Source organism: Pipra filicauda, unplaced genomic scaffold (assembly GCF_003945595.2).
Source record: "Pipra filicauda isolate LSUMZ 115617 unplaced genomic scaffold, ASM394559v2 scaffold70_size2993248_pilon, whole genome shotgun sequence".
NCBI lineage: Eukaryota > Metazoa > Chordata > Aves > Passeriformes > Pipridae > Pipra > Pipra filicauda.
The window spans coordinates 1,980,271-2,007,744 of record NW_024104876.1 but is presented as its reverse complement, the minus strand read 5'-3'; the positions used below and the strand labels follow the sequence as shown (position 1 = coordinate 2,007,744).

Here is a 27,474-nt window from a genome sequence, read left to right as displayed (position 1 = left end):
TACAGAATTTAAAACAAGAGTTTGTAAGCAGGAAGCCTTTAAGACTTGGAAAATCGAGGGTAAAGCATTTTACTGTTTAGTGTCAGTGTGAAGCTTTGCAGTGTAACTGCCTTTGGATATTGTGTATTTTGCAGTAGCAATGGATACTCTGCTTAATTTGATTTCTTGTTGCTGCTGGCTTGTAATGTTTTACAGGGATGCCTTGTGGTGTGATGGTGAATGTAACTTTTAAACAAACAGCTTGTGCTTTCTACCTTGGTTTCCCCAGTGATACAATGGGCATAATATTTCCATTCATATTTGCAGGGCTGTCTTGAGGCCTCACTAGGAAAGATTTGAAAAGCACTGTGTCTACACTAAGTACAATTGCTGCCAATAAGTGCAACTGTTTGTGCTTACCCTTTGTTCCATTCTCCTACACATTTGAACAGTCTGATCTACATTACTTGGAGTTCTGAGTCTCAAATAACCATTTGAGATAGACCTTTGTTTCTCTTTTATTTCTCTCCCTTCCCAAAATATATTCCTTTTCATTTTAAATCTGGGGTTTAAAGTCTTCAGAGCTAAATACTGGGCATTGGAAAGCAAATTAATTTGCTGTTGGGTCCTTGCTGCCTCCTGGTGGAGAATTAATGATCATTCCATTGAGGCTGTTTTGGGGATGAGTTATGTCAAAAATACCAAGTGTATGAAAATGTTTTGGGAATAGCATTTTACAAATGTGTATTTTGGAACATAGATTGGAATGCAATGAGGTGATCTTGAAAATGAGGCCTTGGGTTGTTTCCTTCCGTTGATGACCACTGTATTTTCATGTTTTCTTCTGTCCAAGCTCAAGCCTGGATATAAGTAGTGATGTCTTTCAGAACAGCTTCTGGTTTTTCTCAAAAGAGGAGAAAATGACTTCCTTGTCTTACTGTCAAAAGCAGCAGAACATTGTCTAGAAAGGAGGCAATGACCAATATCATGTCTCTCGGAAACTAAAATGTCTTCCTAAATGATACTGAGCAAATTTCTAGTGTTTAGCAATGCTTTACAGGAGTTATTTGCCTTCCCCTGCCTTTCCCAGGTGTTCCTTTGCAAAACCTAAACCTCTTCTAAAACGGTTTGGCTGCTTGTTGTTGGAAGGTTTAAGGTGGAAGAGCAGTGTCTGGGCATAGATTAATGACTGCAGCAACAGACCTCTTTCTGAAAAGTCATTTCCACACTCAGCAGATCTGTCCCTGTCCGCTTTACAGATGCACAAGGAATGATCTGTCAGAGGCTCCCTGATCCACAGGGCTCCTCAGGGCTCTCTTGGAGCTTCTGTTGGTGTCCAGAGTCCCCTGGAGATGTGGGCAGCAATGCAGACCATGTCCAAGGGGCAGAGCGAGGTTCTGTCAGTGAAGTCTGGATTCAGGATGGTTTCTGTGATCTGTTCATAACATGCTGCTGGTGTGGGGTGGGATGTGTCCTGTGGGACATCCAGCCCCATGAAAACTCACCATTAGAGGCTGGGGTGTGCTGGTCTCAGGCAAGGGGCTCACTAGAGCTGGTGTATGGACTTGGAAAGAAGTCCAGGCCCCCTGCTTGTGTGTGCTTATGGTCTTTGGAGTGAGATCATGGAGCAGATACAGCAGGAGCTGCTGATATCCAGCCATGATTTCATCTCTGAGTCAGTTTAGTTCCTAGAAGCAGATTGGAAAGTGAGCAAAATGTTTATGGTCTGTGCTCTGCTCTGCCAGATTCCCAGTGCTGTAAGACAGGCCGAGAGCAACTGGGACTTCACTAATGTGGTTTTCTCTTCTGTCTTTGATATATGCAGGCCTTGTGTGTGAACTGGTCAAACCTCAAACTGCCCTGGGTGGATCTAGACTGGCTGATAGATATCTCCTGTCAGATAACTGAGCTTGATCTCTCTGCCAACTGCCTGGTCTCCCTTCCATCCGTGATCCCATGGGGCCTGATAAACCTCAGGAAGCTCAGCCTGGCTGACAATCAGCTGACGGAGTTACCCAGTGTACAGTCATCTGATGAAATCATATGTACAAGGTGTGTGCACTGGATGCCTACAGCAGACTGAACCCCTATGGAGAGCAGGTTCAAATGAGTCCATGTGCTTGTGTGAAACTGTGTGAGTGAAGAGCATACTGCAGGAGCTTCTTGGTTTGTTTTCTGTCTGCTGCAAGGGTTAACTCAGGATTTGTGCTTTTGTGTTCTCAGTACTTCCAAGTTAGTTGTCATCAGGACAATTGTAGGGACTTTCATTCCTGTATTGTCTCATGTTGCCTCTGCTTTTCTCGAGTTCTGGTGAGCCCCATTCCTCTAAGACTGAGACCTGAGCTGACTCAGGTTGACGTTTACTAGTTGATATCAATGATCTGGTCTGCTGTCTATCCAGACCACTTCGCTCCCTGGAAGGGTTAATTTTCTAATTAGGGCTTTATGCTTTGCCTGGTGAGGCACATTTCAGCTGCTTTCATTCAGAACTAAAGCTGTCCTGGTAAAAAAAAAAGATGTCTATGGCAACAGGATTCTTTGCTAGCATTTTATTGATGCCTGACTATGTTCTGTACTCCCAGGTTACTTGAGGTCGATGTATCCAGCAACAGGCTCTCTACTCTCCCTACTGGATTCCTACATCTTAAAAACCTTAAAAAACTCATCGCTTCCAAAAACTATATGGAGAAGTTATTTGACGAGGAAAACAGTACGTACAGTGCAGTATTTTGCTTACATTTCAAGGCTGAGTTGCAGAGGAGGACCCCAAACTGGTATAACAGTGACTTAAAATGAGTATTAGGTGGAGATGCTCAGTGTCTCTCAGTCCTTTGTCTGAAGTACATTAAAAGGCCTGGTTGTTCTTTAACCCTTATGAAATCCTTTGGCTTTTATCTAGCAAGTAAGTGTTGTTACTCTTGCTGGATCAGAGTGCTGTCATGCTTATACCAAGTCCACAATGTTTCATGTTTTCTAGCAACTAATTGGATTGGTTTAAGGAAGCTGCAGGAGTTTGACGTCTCTGACAACAGGTTGGTGGAACTTCCAACGGTTTTTCTATACTGCTTCAAGTCCCTAAACATACTGAATGTTTCCAGAAATCAGCTGAAAGTGTTTCCAGATCCCTGGGCCTGCCCCTTGGTAAGTTGAACTGCTCAGTTGAACAGAGTCAGAGGCTGAAAAAGCTGTTGAAACAATGCAAAATATATAATGTGGTGCTTGAAAAGCTGTCAAGTGTTTAAAGGGTGTTCTGTTTCTGTAGAAGTTCCCCTGCCTGATTTGGTTTATGGGTCTCAGATCAATTCTCTCTGAGGTTCTACCCTGTTCTCACTGTGTTGATGGCATTGGTGAAAAGCTTCTAGAAACATGTCTCGTTACATGGATGTATTGGTTTTCTCTGTAGTTCATATGAGCATAATTGTTGTTAGGATCATTTTACAGAACACTCAGCCTTTATTCAAAGCTAACTTTGCCCAAACCCATGGCTAAGTAGGACATCTATATCGACCCATCACTGTGATTTCATTCCTCGTTATTGTAACAGAACAGTATACTCTGGTGAAGTGTTTGTTTGTGGTTGAAAAGCAAATGGGGATGATTTTCAAAATAACTTTTGAAATACTTTTTGCCCACCAAAGAATTTGCCCATCGGTTGAGTGCATCTCCTTAGCAAATCCCATGTGCCTGCATGAGCTATAATTTAGCTAGATCAAAATATTTAAAAGTGATTACCTAGAATGAATTTATTAATGCCTTTAACATGTGACAGCTCAGCTGCCTCATTATTTAAAGAGATGATTACTACTCTGTGTGTTTTCTTTTATATTGTCTAGAAATGTTGTAAGGCATCTAGAAACTCTCTGGAATTCCTACCTGATGCATTGACTATTTTCTGGAAAAATCACCTGAGAGAAGTGGATTTTTCTGAGAACTCACTGAAAGAAGTCCCACCAGGACTCTTTCAGCTTGAAGTAAGTGTCATTTCTTCATACTTCACAGTATTTCTCCTAGTACTGACTCAGACCTTGAGGTCCCAGCAGTGGCTGCTGGTTAAGGTGGGGGACTGCGTGCAGTTTTGAGTTGGTGCAACTGCAGAGGGTCTCTGAGCAGCCTGGAACCACCTGAATCACTACATTCAGTCCCTCATCCAGTGTGATAGCTCTTGTCACAGGTGTTCTGAGAACTCTTTGGATGCCTATTGTTTTCAGAAATTGGGAGCACAGTTTGGAACAGAACCAGAACAGCATTGTAGCTTTGAGCTCCAACCACTGAAATATTGATGTACTTGAAAATGCTCACAAATAGTTGTGTTTTTTCTCCATCTGGCACACCAGTGTTGTGTAATTAAGAGTTAGTCTTTCTGTGCTGAGAACAGCATGTTTGAATGCCCTAAACAATGCTACTTGGGACCTTTGTAATCTTTCAGCTTGTAGATTAAATATTTCTTGCCAGTGGATGAGACACAGATCCATAGTTTTACATCAAAATTCGTCAGAATATGTGGTGTCACATAGTTTTGACATGAAAACAAGGCAGAACTTGAGGTTTGCCTCCAAGCTTCCCTTCCAGATTGTGAAACTGAGGGTCATGGAGAGAGAAACAGAGGTAAATCTTTATGCAGAAGTTTCATGCTTTTCACTACTGGCCTCTGTGGGAAGGTTGCAGAAATGATGGATCAGTTTGGATCAGTTTGGATCTCAGGAGTCTTCTGAAAAGGTGCCTTTTACTCCTGCTGGAACAAAAGTACTGAGGGTTGAACTCCCTCATTTCTCCTCAATGATCCCTGCAGATTGGCTTTGCTCTCTCAGAGCCATTTGTTTTCAATTGGCATTTCTCCTGAAACAGAATGAATCCTATGGACTATTGTCTCCGAAACTTGGTTTTTCTGGAGGCATTCAGAATCATCCCAGTGGGTGGGAGCCACCATGACGGGTATTAAACACTAGATGGTGCTTCGAGGGCACAGTTTTTGGGGGCTGCTGCTCAGAGGCCGCTGAGGGGTGCAAAGGCACCAGTAAAGAGGGTCAGAGACCTCAGTGCCATCCCTGCTGATGGTCTGTTTTCAAAGTTAGCGAGCTTTGGCTGCCCTAAATTGTGTCAGTTTTTGTCCATACGTCTTCATAAAAGAAATAAATAGCAGATATTTCCAGTCCCCTGAGGGCTGGAGTGCAGTGAGCAAATAGAAGGTGAAAGTCCATGCCTAGGTGAGCCCTGACTTGGGCGTCTCCTTGGTGGTAGAGTTTTTGCTGGTGAATAGGGCTGCACTCACACTCCAGCCCTCTCCAGAAGCAGATGTGGGAAGGGGAGGAAATGGGCAGTAACATGTTCCTACATATAATGTATTATTGTTGTGTAGGAACAGCAGTGAACTGTCTTCTCCCTGGGAAAAGTGGAAAGCAGAGGAGGCCTGTGACTTGAAAGCATGTCTCTGACCTAGACTGGTGGGACTTGTAGTTTAGCACTGCCCTTTGCATGGTTTGTGGAGGAATCTTAAGACTGGGACCAACTCACAGTTGCTAATATGACATATATGCTAGAAATGTGGTTAAGAGAAGCAGAAACCTCCTCAGATTTCCTGGCTGTTGCCTTCTGAAGGAACCAGCCATATGTTCTCCAAACCAGGTCTTAGTTCTCTAGACTAGTTTACTTCTCTTGAAAACACCTGACCCTCCCTGGGTGGAATTATTCAAGTAGGACTCTGGTCAGCTTTTCCACATCATGAGCTGACTGAGGCACTGTAATCTGAATGCTGCAGTTCCTTCCCTCAGGTATAATCTAACACCCTTTTTGCAACTGTGGCAGCAGGTTTGAGAGAAGTTTGTCTACCACTGCCACTGTGTCCCTTCTGGAGGCCCCTTTCTCATCCTGTAAGGCAGCAAAAATGGAGAAGTTAGAGATGAGAGAGAAGAGGCAATTGCTAAACAAGGACTAGACATCTCCAGAATTACAGTCATGAAGAACTAGAGCCAGTTGAAAATCACTAATTTTCCCTATGGAGACAGCACATAAGCATTGAATAGAATCTCACCAGCTCTCGCCTCCCTGGAGAGTGGCTTTTGTCAGTGTTTGGGGGGACATGTAACACGGATACAGCTGACTGAGAATGAAGCACCCCAGCTAGACCACACAGGACCGAGTCTGTGCTAATTCTGGAACGTGTAGCCTCCCTTTCCTCCCAGCCCCTGCTCAGGGATGTTTTGGGGAGAAGTCTGAGGCATTGTCATTGCACAGCCCCACGCTGGTACTTGGAGAGAGCTCCACACCAGGCGCCGAGGGCGGGCTGGGCCTTCCTTCCAAAGGGAGGTTGAGCCAGTGGAAGACTAGTGATGGTAAAAGCATTGGCTGTCAGGACTCAGTTTTCCAACCCTTTCCTCCAGTGGCTCACTCTGCCTGTCTTCAGTTCTTTTATTTTGCTCCACCTTTTCCAAATCCCAGCAAGGCCCCTCTCGCATCACTAGAGGGAGCATTTTGCATGATAATTCCCGTTCCAGCAACTGCTGGTTGTCCATCGTCTCTGTCACGTGGATACCTCATATTTTTCCAATCTAAGAAAAGGGGAGGAAGGCCAACAAACTTTGTGAGACATTGTTAATCCTGCTCGATGAAAAGGGGCATAAACCTTTCTTATTATGTGGAGCACATAAAACATTTAACATACTTGAAGCTGAAGTCTCTGCTGGTAAAACATGATTTCCGTGGGGTATAATTCATTAATAGTGCTGTAGTTGTGGCATGAGATAATTCAGCTGACATTCTGCTTATCTCAGTTTTCATGGGGGGAACTTGCAGAGTAAACTTGGTTGGAAACTCTACATAGAAGACTGTTTCTCAGTGGAAAATTGGATTTTCAACCAAATGAAAATGATCATTTGAGCCTCAACATTATTAAGGACAGATGGAAGAGCATAAACTTCACAGATTTGAATGGGAACTGCATTTTTTTCTTTTATATTTCAGTTAAGTGTAAAGGAGACCTCATGTTTAACCTTATTTGTGGTATTTCCAGCTGAATCCTGTCTGTATGGTGTTAACTGTACAGCGTCAGGTCAGCTTCACTTGGTTTTAAAATTTCTGTCTCTGGCGGGAGTGGGGAAAAAAACTAGGTGGGTAACTTGTATAGATCTTGGAGAGCTAATTTAAATCCTTTCCACTTTAATAGAGATGTAATAAAAAAACAATTAAAATCTTTCCTTGTGTGAAGCAGTTCATGTTTTGTATCTTCATTTTGTTCACACACAAGAGGTGTCAGCCCACTCTGAACAGCAGTTTGCACACGCACACACACACACATACGTATATATACGTATATTCTCATCCGTACGTGGCATGCTGTGTTGGTAAATCATACTGTTCTTTTCCATTTGGAAAGGTTTCCTCACTTAAAGTGAAATGTCCTCTTGCATGGGTTGTTTCCAAGTGCATCTGTCAGCAAGTAGACTAATAATCTCCCAGAGCTGAGAGTGGTGCTGCTCCGTGCAGAATATGCTTGCTGGGGACAAGAAGGAAATGTTTGCATGCTGGGCAGCACGGACAGGATGTTCTGATGAATAAGATGTACTTTCTTGGTGTTTCTGTTATTTAATAGCCACACTAAAAAAGCTCTTTCTGTGTGTTTGGTGCACTCTGTCTTCTGACTCCAGGCTGTTCCTCTCTTTAGGCTTTGGTGTCCCTGAAGCTGCTGGGAAATCAGTTAGTTACGTTGCCTTCGCAGGATAAGTGGAATTGCAAACAACTTAAATCACTGGATCTTTCAAAAAACCAACTTGGGAAGTAAGTGTTTCTTTCAGATTTTGGCTGAGAAAACAAAAGCTGAAGAAATAATAGCAAACCCGATCCCTCGTGTAACACAAAGGGTGTCAGGAGAGAATTAATCACCTGCATAGAAGGCATTGATATCCACATACCATGTCCCTCAGTATATTGTGTGTCTGTGACAGTGATGAATTATCCTTTGCTAATTCTTTGGGCATTTAGCACACTATATCATTTATTAAGTGGATAGATTACTGATAATGGCACTTTAATTTCAGAGCATGTAGGAATTTCTTTAACCCAGTGTGCGGTTCATTACTACAAAAACCAGTTTGTGGGGAGCAGATCTTAACCATAAACCATCTGGCTGGACTGCAGTTTGTAGTTAGTGTGGGAGGATTGTTTTGGAAAAAAAGAAAAATCTTGGGTTTTTAAATGGAAGTGTAACCAGCTGTAAATTCGTAGAGAAGATTTCCAACCTGAAGGATTCTATGATTCTAAGACTGATGTTAAAAAGGTCATCCAATAAAAGAGTGATGTTCTTCTGTTTAGAAATTCCAATAGGGATGTTTAACATAGAGAGTTAAAGGTCCCTAATCTTCTCCAAAACTGCACTGTGTCGTGTCACGCTGATATCTCCTCATTTGGGTGCCTGTCCAACACATTTTTTGGAGTCCTTAGGAGCTGCTGTGTCAGCTGCAAAAGACAGATTGCCATTTTTTGAATGTCTCAGTGCATTTCCAGAGTCATGTTGGTGGGTCATCTTGTCAGAGACCCTCTGGTGAGGGCAGGGAATGGCAGCAGGTCGGTTCTCCAGTGCTTCTTGTGGAGCTTCTTCAATTTGCTGTCTGACAGCCCACTTAACCTTGACACCCATAAAACTGGGGGTCAAGTGCTCTCGCCCTGGGAGCTGGAAGTGCTGCCTTGAGGAGCTCTGTTGATTTGCCAGGAGAAAACCATTGGGCCTGGACGAGTGTTGGTGGAGTCTGGCTCTGTGATTGCACAGCAGGTTTCAGTCCCGTCCCTCCAAAGCAGATGGGAACATGTAAGAGGCTGTGCTGTGGATCAACAGCCTTGATAGGGCCAGAGTGTGCACCATGTAGTATCCTGGGCATGCAGCTCAATGCCTTGTCCAAGCTCTTCTCTCCAAATTTCACAATTTGTCCCACAGGAGCGACGAGGGATTTAAAACGAAGCGGATTCCCTTTTTCACCACGAAGAACAGGGTGCGTGGTGGCCCAGAGGCAGGTAAGGGGGACGTGGGGAGGCAAGTAATGAGAGTGCCAGGTGAGATGGGAAGCAGCAGGAATCTGTGGAGTTTGGTTGGAAGGAAATCAGTGTAAATTCATCTGGGATTTTAAGTGCAGCAGCATTTAACTGACACCAAATATGTTTAGATAAAATTTTTCTAAAGAAATAGTGTAGCTGGCTGGTACCTTCAATACAGAAAGATGAAAAATGAGTGAAACCTGTTTCTTTCACAGAGCTTTTGTTCTTTTCATGAAGGTTATGCTTTGTAGCCAGAGTTCTAACTGGTATGTTGAAGGGAAATTAACCCATAATTACCTCTGTTACTCTTAGAGTTGTTTCTGTTGCTGACTTTGTAAATGGCACGTTTTCCCCTGTCTCTGTGATTTGCACCCACAGTTTGGGGCAGAGCAGAAGAAATGCTGTGGATTAGTGCACGTGAAATCCCAGAGAGAACAAAGGAATATCTTCAGATATTGCACTGCTTCCTGATCTCTGTGGGATTTGTCTCCATTTCTTTTGTTTATTTGTTTTACTTTAAAGCACTTAGAGAGCTTTCTTGCTCTGGCTGCCTGCAGAATGCCTGGCTCTAAAGCATTGCTTGCCAACTGCAGAATGGGATAGAGCCAATGCCTCCCTGAACACATCCGAGCAGCCCTTGGCTGCTCGTGGGAGGGAGACCCTCCTGCAGCAAATACTCTCCTCATTTCCCCTGAAAATTGTGTACGATCTCAATTAAAGTTGGTAAATGCAGCACATACAGCCATAGCTGTAGGTTAGGGCTCGAGATCCTCACCTCCAGTCTGCTCATCTGGGAGGCAGAAGCTCTACCTGGACCTCCAGGGAAAGCTAATCCTACTCATTTTATTGTCCATGGAAGTAGAGGTTACTGTGCAGCAAAGTGTTTGTGCACCCTAAGGAGGAGCAGAGGTTGGTCTGCTCTGTGTCACAAGTAGGAAATGCAAATAGAAATGCTGTGACATTGGTGAAGTCCTGAACATGGAACAACTAGAAGAGGAGTCTGAATCTTGTGAATCTGTGCAGTCTGACATATCCTCATAGCTTCTCTGTGAAGTGCTACAGCAGCATGTAAAAATGGGGAGAGGAAGGCAGGAGCAGCAGGCAAAGGCAATTAAAACCAGCTTTAAAAAGAGAATTGCTGTCCTAATGGAAACGTCTACATGCTGCAAACTCAGCATAACCCCCTGCATAAAGGAGGAGAGGATGGACTCTGCATTAGTAGCATTTGAAAGCCTTGGCACATCATACCCTGGTGCAACTTTGAGCTGCCTCAGGTGGCTTCAGGTTGCAGGAGGGCACAGAGTAGCCCACCTGGCTGGTGCCATGATTGAATAGCCACAGAGACAGAGCAAAGCCAGCTCATCCTCTTCTCTCTGTTCCTCTGCCAAGTATAGCTTGGTGAGACTAGAGGATGTGGCCAAGAATTTAAAGAACATCAAGAGAAAACAGAAGCTGGAGTACATCAGCTGCTCACAGAAGTCTCCTGGTGAGGAAGGGGGGGGCAGGTTTTCATCTGATTTACCAACAAAGCTGTTTACTTAAGTCTAGATTATTTTAAGAGAATAATTTATGGATGCTCACTATACTTGATTGATAAATCTCAGAATAACTTCTTGCACACGCATGTGGCGTTGGTGGTGTTTACTCATCCAAAAATATATTTTCAAGATGGGATTTGTTTTAATTTTTCTACAGTTCTTTAAAAGAAAATTTGAGCTCAAGCCAGAGAAATCTTAAATAACTCATGAATAAATAATTACAATTCATAAACACCTCGAGCTTGCTTCCAATATAGTACACCCCTTTCCACCTGGGACTCTTTGGTGAATTCAGACCCTTGCTGCTATTTTAGGTGGTTGCTCCTACGTGTCCAAGGGGGACTAAATCTGTCTGTGCCTAGGTGCATATTGAAGAAGAACAATGGAAAGTTTAAGTCCAGCGATGAGCCAGAAAGGAAGTGAATTGCATCCATGAATAAGCCTGCTGTTCTCCTAAAATAATCCCAAAGATGATTTTTTATTTGAAAACTCAAAGGCAGACTGTGACACTCTGCCCACACCAGTCAGTCCTGTCACGTATATGAAACACCCCTGCAGACAGTGGGACTCTATCTTACTCCTTTTCTGATCCCAGCTCAGGCTGAAAATGCTGTTAATATTAGAACTGGGGAGTTTTCTCCTGAGAAAACCTCTTCCAATTTATTTTCTTTTTCTTTTTTCTTTTTCGGCTAAGTCTGGTTACAGTTCCTCAACTCTTCTCTGTAAGGGAAGGAGATCTTGGTGGAAGTGGAACTGTCCTGTCCTTGAGGAAGGCAGGGTCTCACATCTCGGGGAGTTGCTTTGATTGACCATGGAGGCAGCAGGTGGTGCTGGTTGTACTTTCCTAATCAGACTCAAAGTCTACCTGGTTTTCCTCGACTTCAGGATGCTCCTTGGTAGATAAATGTGACACTTCATGCAGCAACACAATTCATGGCAGCTTTTCGTGCCCCTATCCCAGGAGCAATTTGTGGAGCAAAATGATGCTCTTTGGAACCAGCTGAACTTCCCTTTGAACCTCTCCAGCAGCAGCAACTCAGCCATGCAGTTGTTGCTATTATTACTTGGGTTGCTCCCAAAATACGCAATCTGCTGCTCAGACATGGAGAGAGTCTGACGTGCCCTGAGTCCTTGCAAAGTAAAACAGAACAGAGGGGTAAACGCGAGTGTGTTTTAGAGGCAGCATATATCAGTCTGTCAGCTGCAGTTTGGGTTTTCTTCTCTGTTGTTGTTGACTTTGATCCACCATAAATTACCCCAGGATGCAACGTGGGGGCCTGACCATAAATTCTGACTGACTTCTGGCTTTTCTCAGGCAATATGGAAAAAACATGTTGAGAACCAATTGTGCCACTGGCGTGCCCTTTCAGTGCCATGTTGAGAACCAGTTGTGCCCTCCATATGCCCTTTCACTGCCAGCTGTTAGGCTGGAACAGGGGCAGTTCACAAGATATTACCATCTATTCCACAGTGCCACTCATCCCCTGATGTATAGTCGTTTTGGCAATCTTGGACTTCCTCTCTCACACCCCAGAAGTCCTGGACACTGTCACCTTCAAACACAGGCATCACCGTGATATTAAAACATTGAGATGTGAATGCTGATGTTTGGTTGTCACTGAAGGCCATTTGCTTTTCTGCTCTTACTTCATGGTGGTCCCTGCCAATGAACGTGACCTCATGTCCTGCCTACAAAGTTCAGGTGAAGCTCTTGGTTCAGAACCTTGATGCCTGTTTGTTGCTTTTTTGAAGGTGCAATTCGTTTCCTGTCTTGTTCCAGGTCCTTTTTTGGAGTTTCCAGCGTTTCTGAGTGATTCTCTGGAGGTTCTTTATCTGAACGACAATCAGCTGGACTCTGTCCCGCAGTCCGTTTGCCTTCTGAAAGGTTTAACAGAACTTTATTTAGGAAAGTAAGTCTGTGTCCTGGAAAAGCTTTGCAGTGTTATTTCCATGTTGTTTTAGTGACCAGTCTTCTGTGGAGCCCCACCCCAGATGTCCAGTGCTTTTGAAATCAAAAAGCTGGAAATAGTCAGTCCCTTGTTAGAACTGGGCCCGTCGTTTGCTTTAGATAAGGAGGAGGCTGGTCTTTTGAATTGGGGAAGATGATCTAATGCTTTGAACACAGGCCTGGGAATCTAATGTGCCTCTAGTTCATTCTGGCTTTTTGCTGTCTGTTTCTGTACTGTTAGATTCAATAACTCATCATTTTTGCCTTTATTTCCTCAACTATCCAGTAAAGATGATTACATTTGTCTGCCTCAGACGATAGATTGTGGTTATACATCCCTTTTAGGATGGAAATTGCTATTAAAGTGCTGAGTAGTCTTATTAAAATGTTAATGGAAGATTTCTGCAAGGAGAGAATAGTGTAACGTGAGAGTCCGTGAGAGTAGCTACTTACACACAAAGCCTGGTTGTTGGTAGATTTATTTGTTTTTGTACAGTAACCCTGGTATCCGAGAGCTTCCTCCAGAACTTGGACAGCTGGCTAATCTCTGGCAGCTGGATATCGAGGAACTAAATATCAGTAACGTTCCTGCAGAGATCAGAAAAGAGGGTAAGGCTGATCCTGTGTATTCTTTATTAAACTGACCGAACATATAATGAAAATCTCTTCCTTTTAATGGTCAAGAACAGGAACAGACAGTGTGTGCCCGAGCCCTTGTTGCAGGTAGCTGGAATTGCACAGGGAAACCTACTCACATTTGCAAGTTTGAGAACCAGTGCTAAGCTCTGGCTGTAGGATCAGTTTAAGATAGATCACGTGTTAAAATGATGACTTATAAATGCAATATTTCATTTGCAATATGCATGCCAGATAAATTCTGTGACTTGCTTCCTCAGTGTGTATATTTTAGGGTATTTAGATGGTCTTTCTAAAGACTGAAATGTTTAGCATCAGCAGTCACAGTCCCATTGAAGGGGCTGTATTGTGAGCTGCTAGGTTTTTGGATCTATTACAATACTGTTTTCTTTTTTGTGCCTTTTAATCAGAAAGTCCTGTGGGAACAAAGTTATTAGGAATTATTCCTTCTCCAGCAGTATACTGTTGAAGCCTAAATCTAATTTTAACTGGAAACATAAAAGTAGAAGGAAAAACTGAGTATTTTCCAATACTAAATTAGTATTTTATGTTTCCTTTCAGCTTCTGGAGCATGTGAGCCCCAGCATTTGTTTCTCCTTACAGTGCTCCATTGTGGAGCCTCAGAGCACTGACCTTTCTCTGGGGTCTCTGTCTCAGGTTTGTCCGCTGGAGGTTTCTTTGTTTATTCTCCGGGTTGTCTCAGCCCACAGCGAAACTGCAGGGAAAATATTAACTCAGCTGATGTGTCTGCAGCAGCAGGTTTTGTGCAGTCCTGTTTGTGACTGCAAACCCCAGATAAAGCCCATTCCCTTCCCCCCCCCAGGCCCCAAAACGGTGCTGGCGTATTTGCGAGCGCAGCTGCGCAAGGCAGAGAAGTGCAAGCTCATGAAGATGATCGTCATCGGCCCTCCACGACAGGGAAAGTCCACGCTGGTGGAGATCCTGCAGACAGGGAAGGTCCCCCAGATGATGCACAGCGATGCCACCATACGTACGACAAAATGGGAGCTCCCCAAGCCAGCGGGACACAAGGCAAAGGTGAAAACCAATCAAAGATCTTTGTCCTTCAGGGAGATGTTTGAGCCCTGCAGTGTCCAATTTTTGGGCTGAAATTGTGAGCCCTTTTACAAAAAACAATTTCCATTGTCTAGCAAGCGATGTGTTTTTAGACTCATTGCAACTCCTGTTTCATTTCCAGTGTTTTCTAGAGGACAGTTCTGTTTTCCTGAGCACTCAACTTAGTATTCTGAAGAGAGAGAGTGTGTGTAGACTCTTGTGCTGAAATTCTGGCTCTCCTAGCTCGGGTGGCCTTTGGACACTAATTCTGAGAGAGTGTTTTAGATCAGCTTCTCAACAGCAGATTGTCCTTTCACTTGAGGCCAGAAAATGGGACATCAGTACCTAAAGCTGGAGTCCCTTGATATCAGAACTGTCCTAGGTGGGGAAGGTGGGTGGAAGGTGGGATGCCTGACCTCTGCTCTGATCCGGGGATGTCTAAGGCGTACCTTAAACACCCAGATCTCAGATGGCTCATTCAGGGAGTGTGTCAACCCATACTGAACTCGTCTGGAGAGCGCTGAATTCATCCAAGCATTTTAGGTGGCCCTGTCCACCACCTGCATGGTAGCCCAAGGATTAGAGCCTGCAGAATTGGTCCTGAGATCTTGTAGGAGCTGAGGGGGTGCAAATGCATGTCTCTCCATTCCCAGATGAGAGCCATGACCACCAGACTGTTTTGGAATGGGAGAAGGAGCCTGCTGAGTTCAGCTATTCTACAGCAAAGAATGCCAGGCCAGAGAGAGAAAGAAAAGAGCAAGCACAGGCTGGCTCCTTAAAGGGAAGACTTTGGTGGGAGAAGGGATTTGTGTGTTTTGTGTTGAAGAGTTATTGAATAAAATAAAAACATAGACAGCATCAGAGACCTGGAGTGGGATCAAGATGCTGAACAGGCTTTTGTCCCTACCTCTGAGTCTCTGTCTCTCCACACACGCACTCACAGCTGAAGGTCTTTTGGATGAACAAAGCAACCCTTGTGCTAGTTAGGGCTTGGTTTAAACAATATGGAAGTTCTTCCAGCTGTTTTTGGGAGACTTCACACTGGGACTCTGCTGGGAGATCAGAGCCCTGCTGAGACACTTGCTGAAACCTCGTAGGGTAACTTGTTGTGTGGGATCAGACAGTACTTGGACCCAGAGCCCTAAACAGCCCACTCAGTGTTATATGATGCTCTGAGGATGGTGGCTGAGTTTTCTGCTCAGTCACAGGCTTCTTGCCTCCCCAGAGCCAAGTGATTTAGGGACAGAGCTTCCAAGGCATATAGGTGCTTCCTACTGCAGCTGGGAGCCTGAATGCCATTTAAGCAGAGAGCCATGCTCCCTCTTATTGCCGTTGCGGGGCTGCACGGAGGAATGGATGCAGAGATACTTGGAAGAGAGCCAGAGCTGGGGAGGCCTTCATTTACATATTCCCCCAGAAATCAATGAGTCTGGTTTACAGTGACTGTAATTCTGGCCCATCTCTGGCGTGGCACACACGTCAGAAACCTCAAAGCAGCATGTAGGAGGTGTTTATGAAAGGTCTGAGAAGTTTCCCATCTCCTGAGCATCCCTATTCTGCTTGGCTGGGTTCAGTCTGAGCTCAGTGGAAGTGATTTCAGCAGGGGTTTCCTGTTCCCCATGGCAGTGGCTGATAAGTAGCTTCACCAGTCCTGTCAAGTGTGGCACAGACAAGGATGAAACAGTTTCTATTCCAGATGCAGTGAAATGCAGTGCTCAGAATGAGATCCTTGTTTGTACTGGAGAATCCCCAGCATTAACTGGAGATTTACCAGCATCAAGGGCACCTCTATGGTTTTAGTAGCGAGTAATTAGTCTTGATTTCCTGTGGGGAAGTGGTAGCCATGCTTAACAATTGCTTGTTGATTTATCTTTCCTGGAGGCACAATTAGGACATTGAACCCCTTCTTGTGTCATACATTATGCAGGCGTAGGTTTATACTTCAGCTATTATCTCCCAGTGATTTACTGCCACCGTTGGATTTGAACACTTCTCTTTGTCTAAGTAGGTTGATTCAGTGGAGTTCAATGTCTGGGATATCGGAGGCCCAGCAAGCATGTCTACAGTCAATCAGTGTTTCTTCACAGACAAAGCATTGTACATAGTGGTCTGGAACTTGGCACTGGGGGAAGAAGCTGTGGCAAACTTACAGTTCTGGTTGCTGAACATTGAGGTAAGAAGTCACTGGTGAGCTCTGGCGGTATCTATTTATCAAGTAGTAGGAGCTCAGCATGCAGATATGTGATATTACGGATTCTTTTTTGGTCTGCTTTTAAAAAGTCCCCAGGCTATGAATTTTGCACAGCTTTTGGAATTCATTTGCCATTATGCTGTAGGCGTATCGCTATATTCAATGGTTTAAATTTATCATTTGCTTTGTTCTCCCTCACACACAGCAGAGAACGAAACAAAAGCTGATTTATAAACCCTTGCTAAGTAAGGCTGAACATACTTATTTTGGAATTAGTGTTTGACCACACTGTGCTCTGAGGGGGGTTTGAAGCATTTTCTTTCTTGTGTGGGTTAGACACACATTAGTCTTGAGGTTATATTTTTAACACTTTAGATTCAGGTAAGCCAGAGAGTATTTCCCAGACAGGTCTCAGCTGAGACTCAGAGCTGCAGTGAATTCATTGACGTTGATGATTTTTATAATAACATGTACATAATTTTTTGTAAATGTTTATTATTTGGTAATTGTCTTAACATTGCATACATAAAAATGGGCTCTAAGCTGACGCCTCTCAGAAAAGAAACATCTTGTCATTACAAAAATATTGTCTTAGTGGTCGGCAGCTATCAATAACCCAAACTATGTAACAAATCTGAAAGTAAAATTATGATATTTCAAAAATATGTGATGTGCCTGTGTCCTTAATACATCCCAGCAAGCACATAGTAGCATCAGAAAAAAATACAGAGAAAAATGAACATGGTAGGTAAAAGTATGGAAAAATGAGGAGGGCTATGTGTAGACTTAGTGGTGTAAGGAGAAAACCACAAGGGAGCCTTTGTTCATGGTCTTTTACAATAGAATTGGGAGAGATTAAGTGAAATAATGAGATGGTAACTGAAACAAACAATGGGAAGTATCCTAAACACAACAGAACCTGTGGAATTTACTGGAACTACAATGTGCTGTGGGTGTCAGAAGTTGGAAAAACAGACTGGTGGAAGAAAAATCCATCAAGTGCTATTAATTCAGAGATACTGTCTCATGCTGAGGAAGTCGGTGAGCTGTGGGCTGCTGGACAGTGGGAGAACACACCAGGGCAAACCTCTGCATGTGACCCTATGCCTGTACTCCTCATTAACCTCCAGGCAGCATATTGAGCCAAGTGGGCCCTTTGGTCTGGCTTGGTGCAGGCACCACTCCTATTGACTTTGGTGTCATTTTGGTTGGGAGATTTCAGCAAGAATTGTAAGAGAGAAATGGACTGACTGCAAATAAACATATATTGCTGCATCTGAATGTTTGTCTGTGGTCAAAGTCATTTGGATGGGGAGCCTGCTCCCTGCTTGAGCCTGTGCAATGCCGTTGTATTTGGCAGCATGTTCCCTGAGATCTGGATACATTCCATTGTTGTAATACAGTCATGGAAGGGTTGGAAGAAACCACGAGATCATCTCATCCATTCCTTTGCTCTGATTCAGTATTAAGTAGATTTAGACTTTTCTAGCAGTTTATCTCACCTTTCCATATGCCTCCAGTGAAAAAGTTTGTGTAACTTCCCCAGGTCTCCATTCCAGAGCAGAAGGAGCCTTTTACAGGAAGTCACAGTTAGATCTTCTGGCTACAGAGTGGGTTAACTTTGTCTGGGCAAACATGGTTCCCATCACTGAGCTGACTTGCAGCAACTTAATACCACAGGGCAACTCCCTTTATGTTAAACCCTGATGTAATAAACCCAAGCTGACAGTTTCCTGCTCTGCAGTAGCAGCAGATGATTAAGTTGTGTTCTGCAGAACTTCTGTAATACCCAGATCGCTTGTTGCTGTTGTCAGGCTGCCACGACAGGTTGCCTCTATGTTATATATATATAAACTTTTATTAGTGCGTGTGACTCCCTCCTCTTAAATATTATACTTTTCACATGTCCTCACTGCATTTACCACGACGTAATCTGGATGAGATCACTGACAATGTTTTCTCTTACAGGCCAAAGCTCCAAATTCAGTGGTGCTCGTAGTAGGAACACACCTTGATTTAATTGAAACAAAATTCCGTGTTGAGAGGATAGCAACTCTGAGGGCATATGTCTTGGCTCTGTGTCGGTCTCCCTCTGGATCCAGAGCAACTGGCTTCCCAGATATCACCTTCAAGCACCTGCAGTGAGTACTTGTGCCTTTATGAAGATCAGTCCCTATTATGTCACTTTAAACAATTTTGAAATACTCGATCTCCTTGGCAACGGGACCGATTTAAGGACTCGTCAGCATTGCATTTCATCTATTTTTGACTGAGATAATGTAGCATAATGAGAGAGAAGGTCAGTGTTGCTCAAGGGTCGGATAAGGCGATCTGAGAGCTCCAAGCTCCAAAGTCATGACCTTGACCAGCCTGTTTACTGCTCCTGCTTCACTCAGGTTTGTCACCATTAAATGGTGATACAGTTTATTAGTCACAATGAGAGAAGGTGCAGATTGACTAATTAATGCTGCAAAGAGTGAGAGCGTGACTGTTACAGGATGGGAGCCGCAGGGTTTGCTAAGGGGAGGCTGTGTGGGTGTTACCTGATGTGAGAACACGGCTCACGTGGCAGCGTTGGCTGGACCAGGAGTGGGTCGGCCCCCTGAGCTCGGCCCAAACCTGTGCCAGCCGAGTTCTCCAGTGTGATAATGGAGGGCTGGTGCTGCCTGGAAGGTGGGTGTCAGTCAGGCCATGCAGTCTGACTCCTCTCCCTCCCTTTGGCTGACAGAGGATGCCCTTGGGGAGAGGAGCAGGTCTGTCAGCCAAGGGGTGAACGTAGATGCAGCAGGCTGGCACCACACAGGGTAGAATCACCACTGCCTGGGGCAGGAGCAGGTGGCAGCTGGCAAGTGAGGAAGGGCACTGCAATGTCCCCAGCACTTCCCATCTGCTGCCTGGCAAAGTCATCAGCCACCTCCCACACACTGCTCTGCAGATCCAAGCGCTGTGTCAGGCACCCCAGCTGGCTCTTCCCTTAGGAGGAGTACCAGGGACCCCGGATGAGGATCAAAGACTCACAATGAGAAGGAGGAAGCTTTGTGTTTGGGTTACCTCAAGCCTCTTTTCCCATCACCACAGAGCATCCTAACATGATCTCAGTCATTCTACCTCAAGGGGACTTTCTTACACCCTTGCCACTCATCCTGCACATTCCTCTTCACCTTCCTTTCCCCTTGCATTTTTCCCAGTTGGAGTTTTGCCTGATTTCATCCCTCCTCCCTCCCATGCCCCATCTGGGTGGACCCCATTGTCCACCTTCAGGGGCTCCTCTGAACAGCTCTATGTGGCCAGAGGAGTGTGAGGAGTGTGGGTGACCCAGAGTGCTTTTTATCAGTGGTCAAGATCCTCCAGCATCCCAGTGAGAACACTCTTACCAGTGCCACTGAGGGCTGAGGTTTGAGATAGAACATCCTGCTTTAGAAAAGGATTTTCTGTCTGCCATGGGAACACATGTAGGATCAGTTAGAAAGACTCTTTGTTGGGAAAAGTGAAAAAAGAACTGTTCTTATCCAGTCTATAAAAAGACCAAAACTAGTAGGAGCTGGAGAGAGCATGTTTTTAGCTGTTAAAGAGATAATGAAGGCCAGCTTTTAGGATCTAAGCATCAATTCCCAGATTACAGGATCCAGCTGAGCGAGGGCCGGAATGAGGGTGGGGAAAGGTGTCTGGTAGTCATCACTGTGCCTCTTTGATCTGAGGCAGGGAGAACTGGACTTGTCTCCAGAGATTGCTGGGGCACAGCGTTCTCCTCCTCCCTGCAGTCCCTTCCAGGATGTGTGTGGCACTGAAGGGACAGAGGGGGATGACTTTGGTCAGGCTGCCAGGGATGTCCCCAGAGATCCTTGAGCACAGGGAACAGAACAGCAGTGCACAGTGAATGCAGCACACAGAGCAGAGGTTGTCCTAATACAGATGTGGCCTAATATATCTTTTCCAGGCCACTTGAGCTAAAAATGCTCACTGACAGCCTTCCTCCCATTCAGCTGACACAGGAAATTTAAAGCCACTGATAAGAGAAAGTGAGCCTGGAAAGGAAGCCCATGTGCTGATAAGGTTTGATAATCTTCGCCCTTGCATGACTTTTGCAGCGAGCTCTCGTGTAAGACTCTGGAAGGCCTCGAGGGACTCCGGCAGCTGATTTTTCATGTCACTTGCAACATGAAGGACGTTGGCAGCTCAATTTGCTCACAGAAACTTGCAGGGAGATTGGTGAGAACTGGGATTTCTTTTTGATACTTACCAAAGTGGGCCTTTTGGGAGGCTTAGTGTTGGACTGGGAGGTGAACTTTAGGAGTTAGTTATTGTTGATGCAGGAGGCATGTGAAGTATAAAGATGGCAATCTGGCTTTGGGAAAAGACAGCCCTGTGAGATCCCTGTGAAGGGGAGATGGCAGCCAGTTCATCCCCAGCAGAGTGATGGCTGTCTGATACTGATCCTGCTGTTTTTCTTGTGTGGCTTGCAGATACCAAGAAGTTACCTTAGTCTTCAAGAAGCTGTCCTTGCAGAACAGCACAGGAGGAGTCAGAATGATGATGTACAGTATCTAACAGACAGGCAAATAGAACTGATGATTGAGCAAACACCTGGAAATGACATCAAAGACTACGAAGACTTGCAGACTGGTAGGTCAGATCAGACCAATAATTTCTTGGAAATTAATATGTGTGTCCAACTGAAATATTCCCCAAGTAGTAAATATAAAGTGCTCTACACCAGTGTAGAGGTCACTTTAGAAATTGGCAAGACAGCAAATTAGTAATGGGACTTTGGGGAGGGGACCGGGAAGTTTCTAGGATGGTCTGAGTCTGCTGATTTTATTATTTATTTTTTTAAAACAAGCTTTGTCTCGTTTCTGCTCTGTGAAGAATGAGGGTTGCCATAGTTTCAAAGCTGACTTCTCTGTAGGGCCCCAGTCTTGTGATCTTTACGGAGGCCGTGCTCCACAGGAGGCAGGGAGAGCCCTTCCCTGTGAGGATGGCAGGAGGAGGGTAAAGGGGAGGTATCGTGGGGACAGAAATACTGCCTGCGAAGCAGTGAGATGAGGGTTTTACAAGTGGAGTGTCAGATAGCAGCACTCCTCAGATAAATGTTACTCTCTTGACTTGGCTACGTGCTGGATATATCTGGAATGCATAAAACTGCACAAACTGCCTCATAATCTCATTCTTCTGCACTGTGGTTTCCTCATGCTGGTCTATTGCTAATCTCCAACTCTTTATTTTTTGCAGCAATTAATTTTCTCATAGAAACAGGTACACTACTGCACTTCCCAGACACGAGCCACGGCCTGAGGAACCTCTACTTCCTTGACCCTGTTTGGCTCTCGGAGTGCCTACAGAGGATTTTCAACATTAAGAGCTCCAAGTCTGTAGCTAAGAATGGAGTCATCAGAGCAGAGGATCTCAGGATGCTGCTGGTCGGGACGGGCTTCACTGAGCAGACCGAAGAGCAGTACTTCCAGTTCTTGGCCAAGTTTGAAATTGCACTGCCTGTGGCCAATAACAGGTAAGTTGATAATTAGAGAGACTTAGTCAGACTGGAGAAAAATGTCCGTTTAATCAATGGATATTAACAGGCTTTACCTCTCTAAGTGGTTGTCTGGACAAGGATCTTGCAATGAGAAAGTATTTGAGAGCGTTAGAGAGGGTAATGGAAGGCGCCCATCCATTTGGGCTGTATTTCCTGGCTTAAGCATCCTTTGGTCCAAACCAACTACTGTGAAAGCTTTACAGAACTGGTCTTTGTCCCCTGGGTGCATTGAGACTGGTGACAGGCTCAGCCACCAGCCCGGAGGGGCAGTGACACCGCCGGGGATGTGGCGATGAGCAGGTGGAAGCTGTGAGCGCTCAGCCGACACAGCTGCAGCCGAGGGAGGATGTGAGGCCGTGGCTGCCAGGCCTGAAATATAGATGGGCTGGAGTCATCTGCTTCCAGTGAAAGGTTCTTCCATTCAGAGCGTGGCAGAAAACTTTGGGTAATCAATTATTACGTCAGCCCTGAAAGTAGTAGTATTTTTATTTCTAGTGAAATCAGGAAAGCGTAGCTTCAGTAGCGGCATGATTTACTCAGTTTTTATCCTCAATAGGTGTTGATCAATAGTTTTCCTAGAAATAGTCTAAGAAACCTCATTCTCTTTAAATGTTAATGAGTCCTCCTCCCCTCTACCCCCCGATCTCTTTTCCTCTGGGCAGAGTTCCCTGCGATTTTTCTCTCTCCCATCTGCTTGGCGACAGCCTGTTGTTGGGTTGACGGTGGAACCAGAGTTGTATTGCACTTTTGATGTGGCATTTGCATTTCACTTCCTTGCCCTTCCAGGACAGCGCGGCTGCATCGCCCTGAGCCCCTCGGGAGCTCTGAATGCCAGCACAAGTGCAGCATTCTCTGTGCTGTCATTATGCCTGTCACTTATCCAGTCCCGGATGCCAACAAATTTTCTCAGGCTTAACACAGATAAAGCAGCAATGTTTCTGCTCAGTCCAAAATGCCTTTTGGACTCCTTGTCACTATCTGCCATTTTTCTCCAAGGCAATTACATTGTCTGTGCCTCGGGAACAAGGAAACTGCTTTTTCATGGCCTGCCCAATGTTTTTTTGAGCGATCCAAGCCACATTAGCAGAATATTCTTCCCACTGACGAACTGTAGCTGTAGCAGGTTGGATTAATTTAATGTACTAGCCAGACACAGAGCAGTTATTTGTTACTGTGCTGCTGCAATTATTGTCTAGATTGCCAGATAGGGTTTCTGTGCAGTCAGTAGAGAAAGCAGCTGCCAGTTTCTGTTCTGAAAGGGTGGATGGGGGCATGTTTCACATATTTTCAAAATTTGCATTGGCTGTTGCTCAAGAGCGTCGAATCACCATCTGTGTTATAATCCACTATATAGTTGTGGTCCAGAAGGGCCTCACTGGCCCTTCCTATACTCCTAGACCCTTTCTTGGATGTGCTGAGGAAAATTTATTGGCTGACTTATGATACATCCACTACTTTCATAGAGCAAGAAGTTTTAGTTTGTTGCACTCCACTTTTGTGCTTAAGGTGCACGTAATTAAGCTGTGTTCCTCTTGTTAAATTAGGGTTAAAAGTGAGCATTCTTATTGTAATTTATAAGTGAATTTTTTAATAGTTTTACATTCCAGAGATGTTTCATGGAACAGATTATTCAATGGTGTAAGATGTCATCAGATGTTATGGACTGTGACATATGGAGAGAGCTGTTGTCTAATGATGGCTGCTTTTTCTGAGCTGATATTTCAGATTTTACAGAATACTGCAGCTGCTAGAGAGAAAACGTGAGAGGCTTAAAGCCTTGGATTCTGACCTAGCCTTGGTTCTAGCTGTGTGTCTAGTCCCTGCCACTGTTACTTTGGTCAGGTCCCTTGGCCATGTGCCTCATTGCTGTCATTGTGCCCGTCAATGAGGAGCCCCAGATGCCAACACATTTTCTCAGGCTCAGCACTGGTAAAACAGCAGTGTGTCTGCCTGTAAGCAAATAACATTTTAGATTGCACAGGCATCCTGGGATGTATTTGGTACCGAAGAGAATCACTGTCAAGAGATTAACTGGCAGCTATTGAAAGCCAAAAGCTCATCATTTTTGAAACAGTTCTGGTGTTCCAAGGGGTTTTAGCTTCCAAAATACTAAAGAGCAGGACAAATGAATATTCTGGGCTTACTGGGAGATCTGAAAATAATTTGTTGTGGTGCCCTACACCAACATAACTCTGTTCCTGATGACTGGTCAGGCGCAGATAACACTGAGTCTCCCCCACACTTGGGCAAAGTACCTGATAATCTGATTGCAGGAGGAATCTGAGCAAGACAAGGGATTTCTCTGCTGCCATCAGGCTGGCAAAGTGAACTCTTGCTTTGGGAGTTTGTCAGGGATGTGGCAGGGATCTGTCAGCTGCAGTGTGGAACAGCAAGAAACTCTGCTGTGCTGACCCATGAGGTGCTCTTGTTCTGGGGCTGGGGGCACAGCCAGAGCAGCCCAGTCCCTGCAGCCTGGAACTGCATCGCTGCCACCTCCCAGGGCACCTCCTCTCCCCACCTTCTGGGCTTGTTGAACCTGAGCTGCTGTAGGTTGTTTTCTGCATTTGTCTTCTGCTCCACAGCTGTAATCCCCTGCTTGCTACCAGGACACAGTAGTACCAAAGAAACGAGTCCCAGCATCACAGCTATTCTAATGACTCTTGTATTTTAATGCATCAATTTGTGAGTACACAAATGCTCACTACATCAATTTTAGCCCTGTCCAATAGCCCTGGCTGGATTATGTAATGTCTGTTTTGCCTCTGCTTGCTTCCACAGTGTAAATTAATTTCTTCATGTATTGCTGCAGTGCTTAAGTCTAAAAGCTTTTTTATATGCAGTGGGCCATGCCATTAAAAATCTCTTTGGAGACTGAATCGCCTTATTATCCGGTAACAATGTACTCACTGTTACAAGCTGTAGCTAAAATCTGAGCTGTTGAACTTGATGTGTTTCAGCTACCTCCTCCCTCATCTGCTTCCTACCAAGCCAGCATTAGATATCCATGGGCTCTGCCACCAGACCACAAACACAGTCCAAAGGGTCTTCAAGATGAGTTTTGTCCCCGTTGGCTTTTGGCAGAGATTCATAGCCCGGATGTTAATCAGCCTGGCAGAGATGGACCTCCAGGTAGGTTACTGTGTCTCTCTGCAAGCAAAGACAGACAGCTGAAGTTGTTCAGTGTAAGTGGGATGTCTCTTCACATCCGGCTCGCTTTAGTCACAGACTTCAATAGCGTTATTTGAGTAAATAGGGAGAGATGAGACTGCAATCAAAATCTGATTCTGTTTTTACAGTAGATGTCATTGAGAACAACAATTGGCACTGGGGAAGAAAGCCTGAGTTCTCCACAGCCTCTTTATAACATGATCCCCGGGAAGGTCTCAGTACCTCCAGCATCTTCCAATTACAAGCAATTGGAGTTCTGCCTGCGGCTCCTGTCCATGACCATCCCACTAGGCCAGACTCTGCTCGCAGCGTTTGCCAGAGGAGATCTGGAATAGCTCCACCAAAGTCAGCTATCTGAATGTCTATGGTTGAAATGGGAACAAAATTACAGGACTGTTGCCTTAATGAGGCACCCTGTTAGTGCAAGTGCTATGAATGTCATTAAAGTAGTGTTTGAAGGTTCTGAGAGCTGAGTGGATTTTGATGTTGTTGCAGACATATGTTTGCAGCAGCTTCTGTCTGAAGCTGTAATAAATACCTGCAAAATATTTATAGTACTGCTCTGGTATCTTCTTAACAGCTCTCCATTAACCTGTGGTCTGTCAGTGATTTACAGAACATGGAAAACATGATACCTGTTTTTGGAAGGTCCTCTGTGTTCCAGGCTTCTCAAACCATGTAATAACTTTACCTCTTTTAACGGGCTCTCTTGGCAACCCCTTTGCTTACATCCTCATGGGCACTACATAATCCTAGAGCACCTTTCCTAGGAACTTCATCCAGTCCTCATGAAGGGAATGGAAAGGTTCCCAGGCGTCAGACTCGTCTGCAGTCAAATAAATGTTGGAGCAATGAGCACAGGGGAGTTCTGCAGATTAACTTTCTGGTTTTAAAACAGAAATACATTTTGCTCTAAGTGCTGGTTTGAAGTGTCTTGGAGAAGAGCCATCTTCCTCCCACTGAAACAGGTGGAAAAGTTAACTCTGCATTGAAGGCAGACTTTATCACTCACTAGAACATTTAGTTCTTTGGGTTTCTGCAAATGCACAATAAATATGACAAATGTCACAGTCACAGAATTAACTTTGTTCACTGATATGAAAGTGTTCTTTTTTTGAGTGGCACGAAAAACATTTCCATTGCTGCAAAACCAATTTTACTACATGTATTTCCATTCCATTGCAAAAATTTTTATGAGCACAAGTCGCTTTTAGTGGAAAAGCTACGATAGCACCTGTGAAAGCCAAAAAAAAGTCACCTTATTGCTTGATTAAAACATCCTTGGGAGAAATCTCAGCAATTTAACGATTTTTCTTCGTTTTCTGCCTGTTTCAGCTTTTTGAAAACAAGAAGAACACCAAGACAAGAAACAAAAAGGTGACCATCTACAGCTTCACAGGCACCCAAAGGAACCGCTGCAGCACATTCCGAGTCAAAAGGACTCACACTGTTTACTGGCAGGAAGGTCTGTTCGTTACCTTTGATGGAGGCTATCTTAGGTAATTTGTGTTCCTAATGCAGCATGTGTGGCAGGGCACTAATAGAGTGTATGAAACACATCAGCTCAATGGAGATGAATGGGCCTGACTCATGCTGTGTGCTCACTCATCAGGAGAAGAGGAGGCTCTTTAATGGACGTAACTCATCTGGTAACAACTGGTGACAAAAATGATCTATAACGGATTGTTTGCCAGTTCTGAATATATCAACCTTATCTGTTATTGCAGCCACCAATTTAAAGAGGCCTGAGAACAGAAAGCGATATTCAGAGCAGGACTCTGCCAGTGTAAAATCATGCATTTTCACATGCAGAGATTTCCTTATCTCAGTGAGTTTTCCACTAAATCCTAAAACTTCACCACCGTGTGTCAGTAATCCAGATCAATGGAGCTGCTTCTGTGCAACAGGGGACTGTGGTTGCATTTGCTCTTTCAGTCCCTGCCAGGATGGGGGGGGAACCACTGGTGCTGTTGCATGGCTGGAGATCAGAAGGAGACAGAGACTTTACTGAGCTCAATAGAGGCTTGGACCCAGATACTGCAAATCACAGGCTGGAATCCCAAATTCTGGACCACGGTAGTGGTCATACTATTATTTCTCAAAATACTTCAGGGGTTACAGTTTCATAGGAATTGCGCAAAAATTATGTCAATAAACTTTTCCTAATGGTTTTTGGAATCTTTCCTATTCATATTATTATTCCACTGGAATTTCATTACTGATTTTAAAACTCCCAGCCTTCCATCATGCTGTATGGGGCATCTGTCAAAACTCTCCATCATACTCAGCTCACTTAGGCCAGAGTTTTCTCTAGGTCTGACCTTCTATAGCATTTACCCTCTGTGAGTAACTGGCATTTCTGTGCAGGAATTCTATTCTGAAAGTCATTTGCAGAACAGACTGAATT

General features: G+C 44.5%; 1 protein-coding gene across 5 annotated transcripts in view; it reads left to right on the top strand.

Annotated features, from left to right (window-relative positions):
• The window catches only part of LRRK1 (leucine rich repeat kinase 1), a 77,018-nt gene that overhangs the window by 28,931 nt on the left and 20,613 nt on the right, over nucleotides 1-27,474 (top strand). For all 5 annotated transcript variants that reach the window (XM_027714792.2, XM_027714791.2, XM_039389122.1 and 2 more), the window contains 16 exons: nucleotides 1,805-2,031; nucleotides 2,562-2,689; nucleotides 2,957-3,120; nucleotides 3,813-3,950; nucleotides 7,637-7,749; nucleotides 8,903-8,979; nucleotides 12,319-12,448; nucleotides 12,983-13,095; nucleotides 13,946-14,160; nucleotides 16,187-16,351; nucleotides 18,338-18,510; nucleotides 20,458-20,578; nucleotides 20,833-20,992; nucleotides 21,599-21,875; nucleotides 24,857-25,028; nucleotides 26,403-26,566. In XM_027714792.2, the coding sequence (XP_027570593.1) occupies nucleotides 1,805-2,031; nucleotides 2,562-2,689; nucleotides 2,957-3,120; nucleotides 3,813-3,950; nucleotides 7,637-7,749; nucleotides 8,903-8,979; nucleotides 12,319-12,448; nucleotides 12,983-13,095; nucleotides 13,946-14,160; nucleotides 16,187-16,351; nucleotides 18,338-18,510; nucleotides 20,458-20,578; nucleotides 20,833-20,992; nucleotides 21,599-21,875; nucleotides 24,857-25,028; nucleotides 26,403-26,566 (2,537 nt within the window). The remainder of the gene's footprint in view (nucleotides 1-1,804; nucleotides 2,032-2,561; nucleotides 2,690-2,956; nucleotides 3,121-3,812; nucleotides 3,951-7,636; nucleotides 7,750-8,902; nucleotides 8,980-12,318; nucleotides 12,449-12,982; nucleotides 13,096-13,945; nucleotides 14,161-16,186; nucleotides 16,352-18,337; nucleotides 18,511-20,457; nucleotides 20,579-20,832; nucleotides 20,993-21,598; nucleotides 21,876-24,856; nucleotides 25,029-26,402; nucleotides 26,567-27,474) is intronic.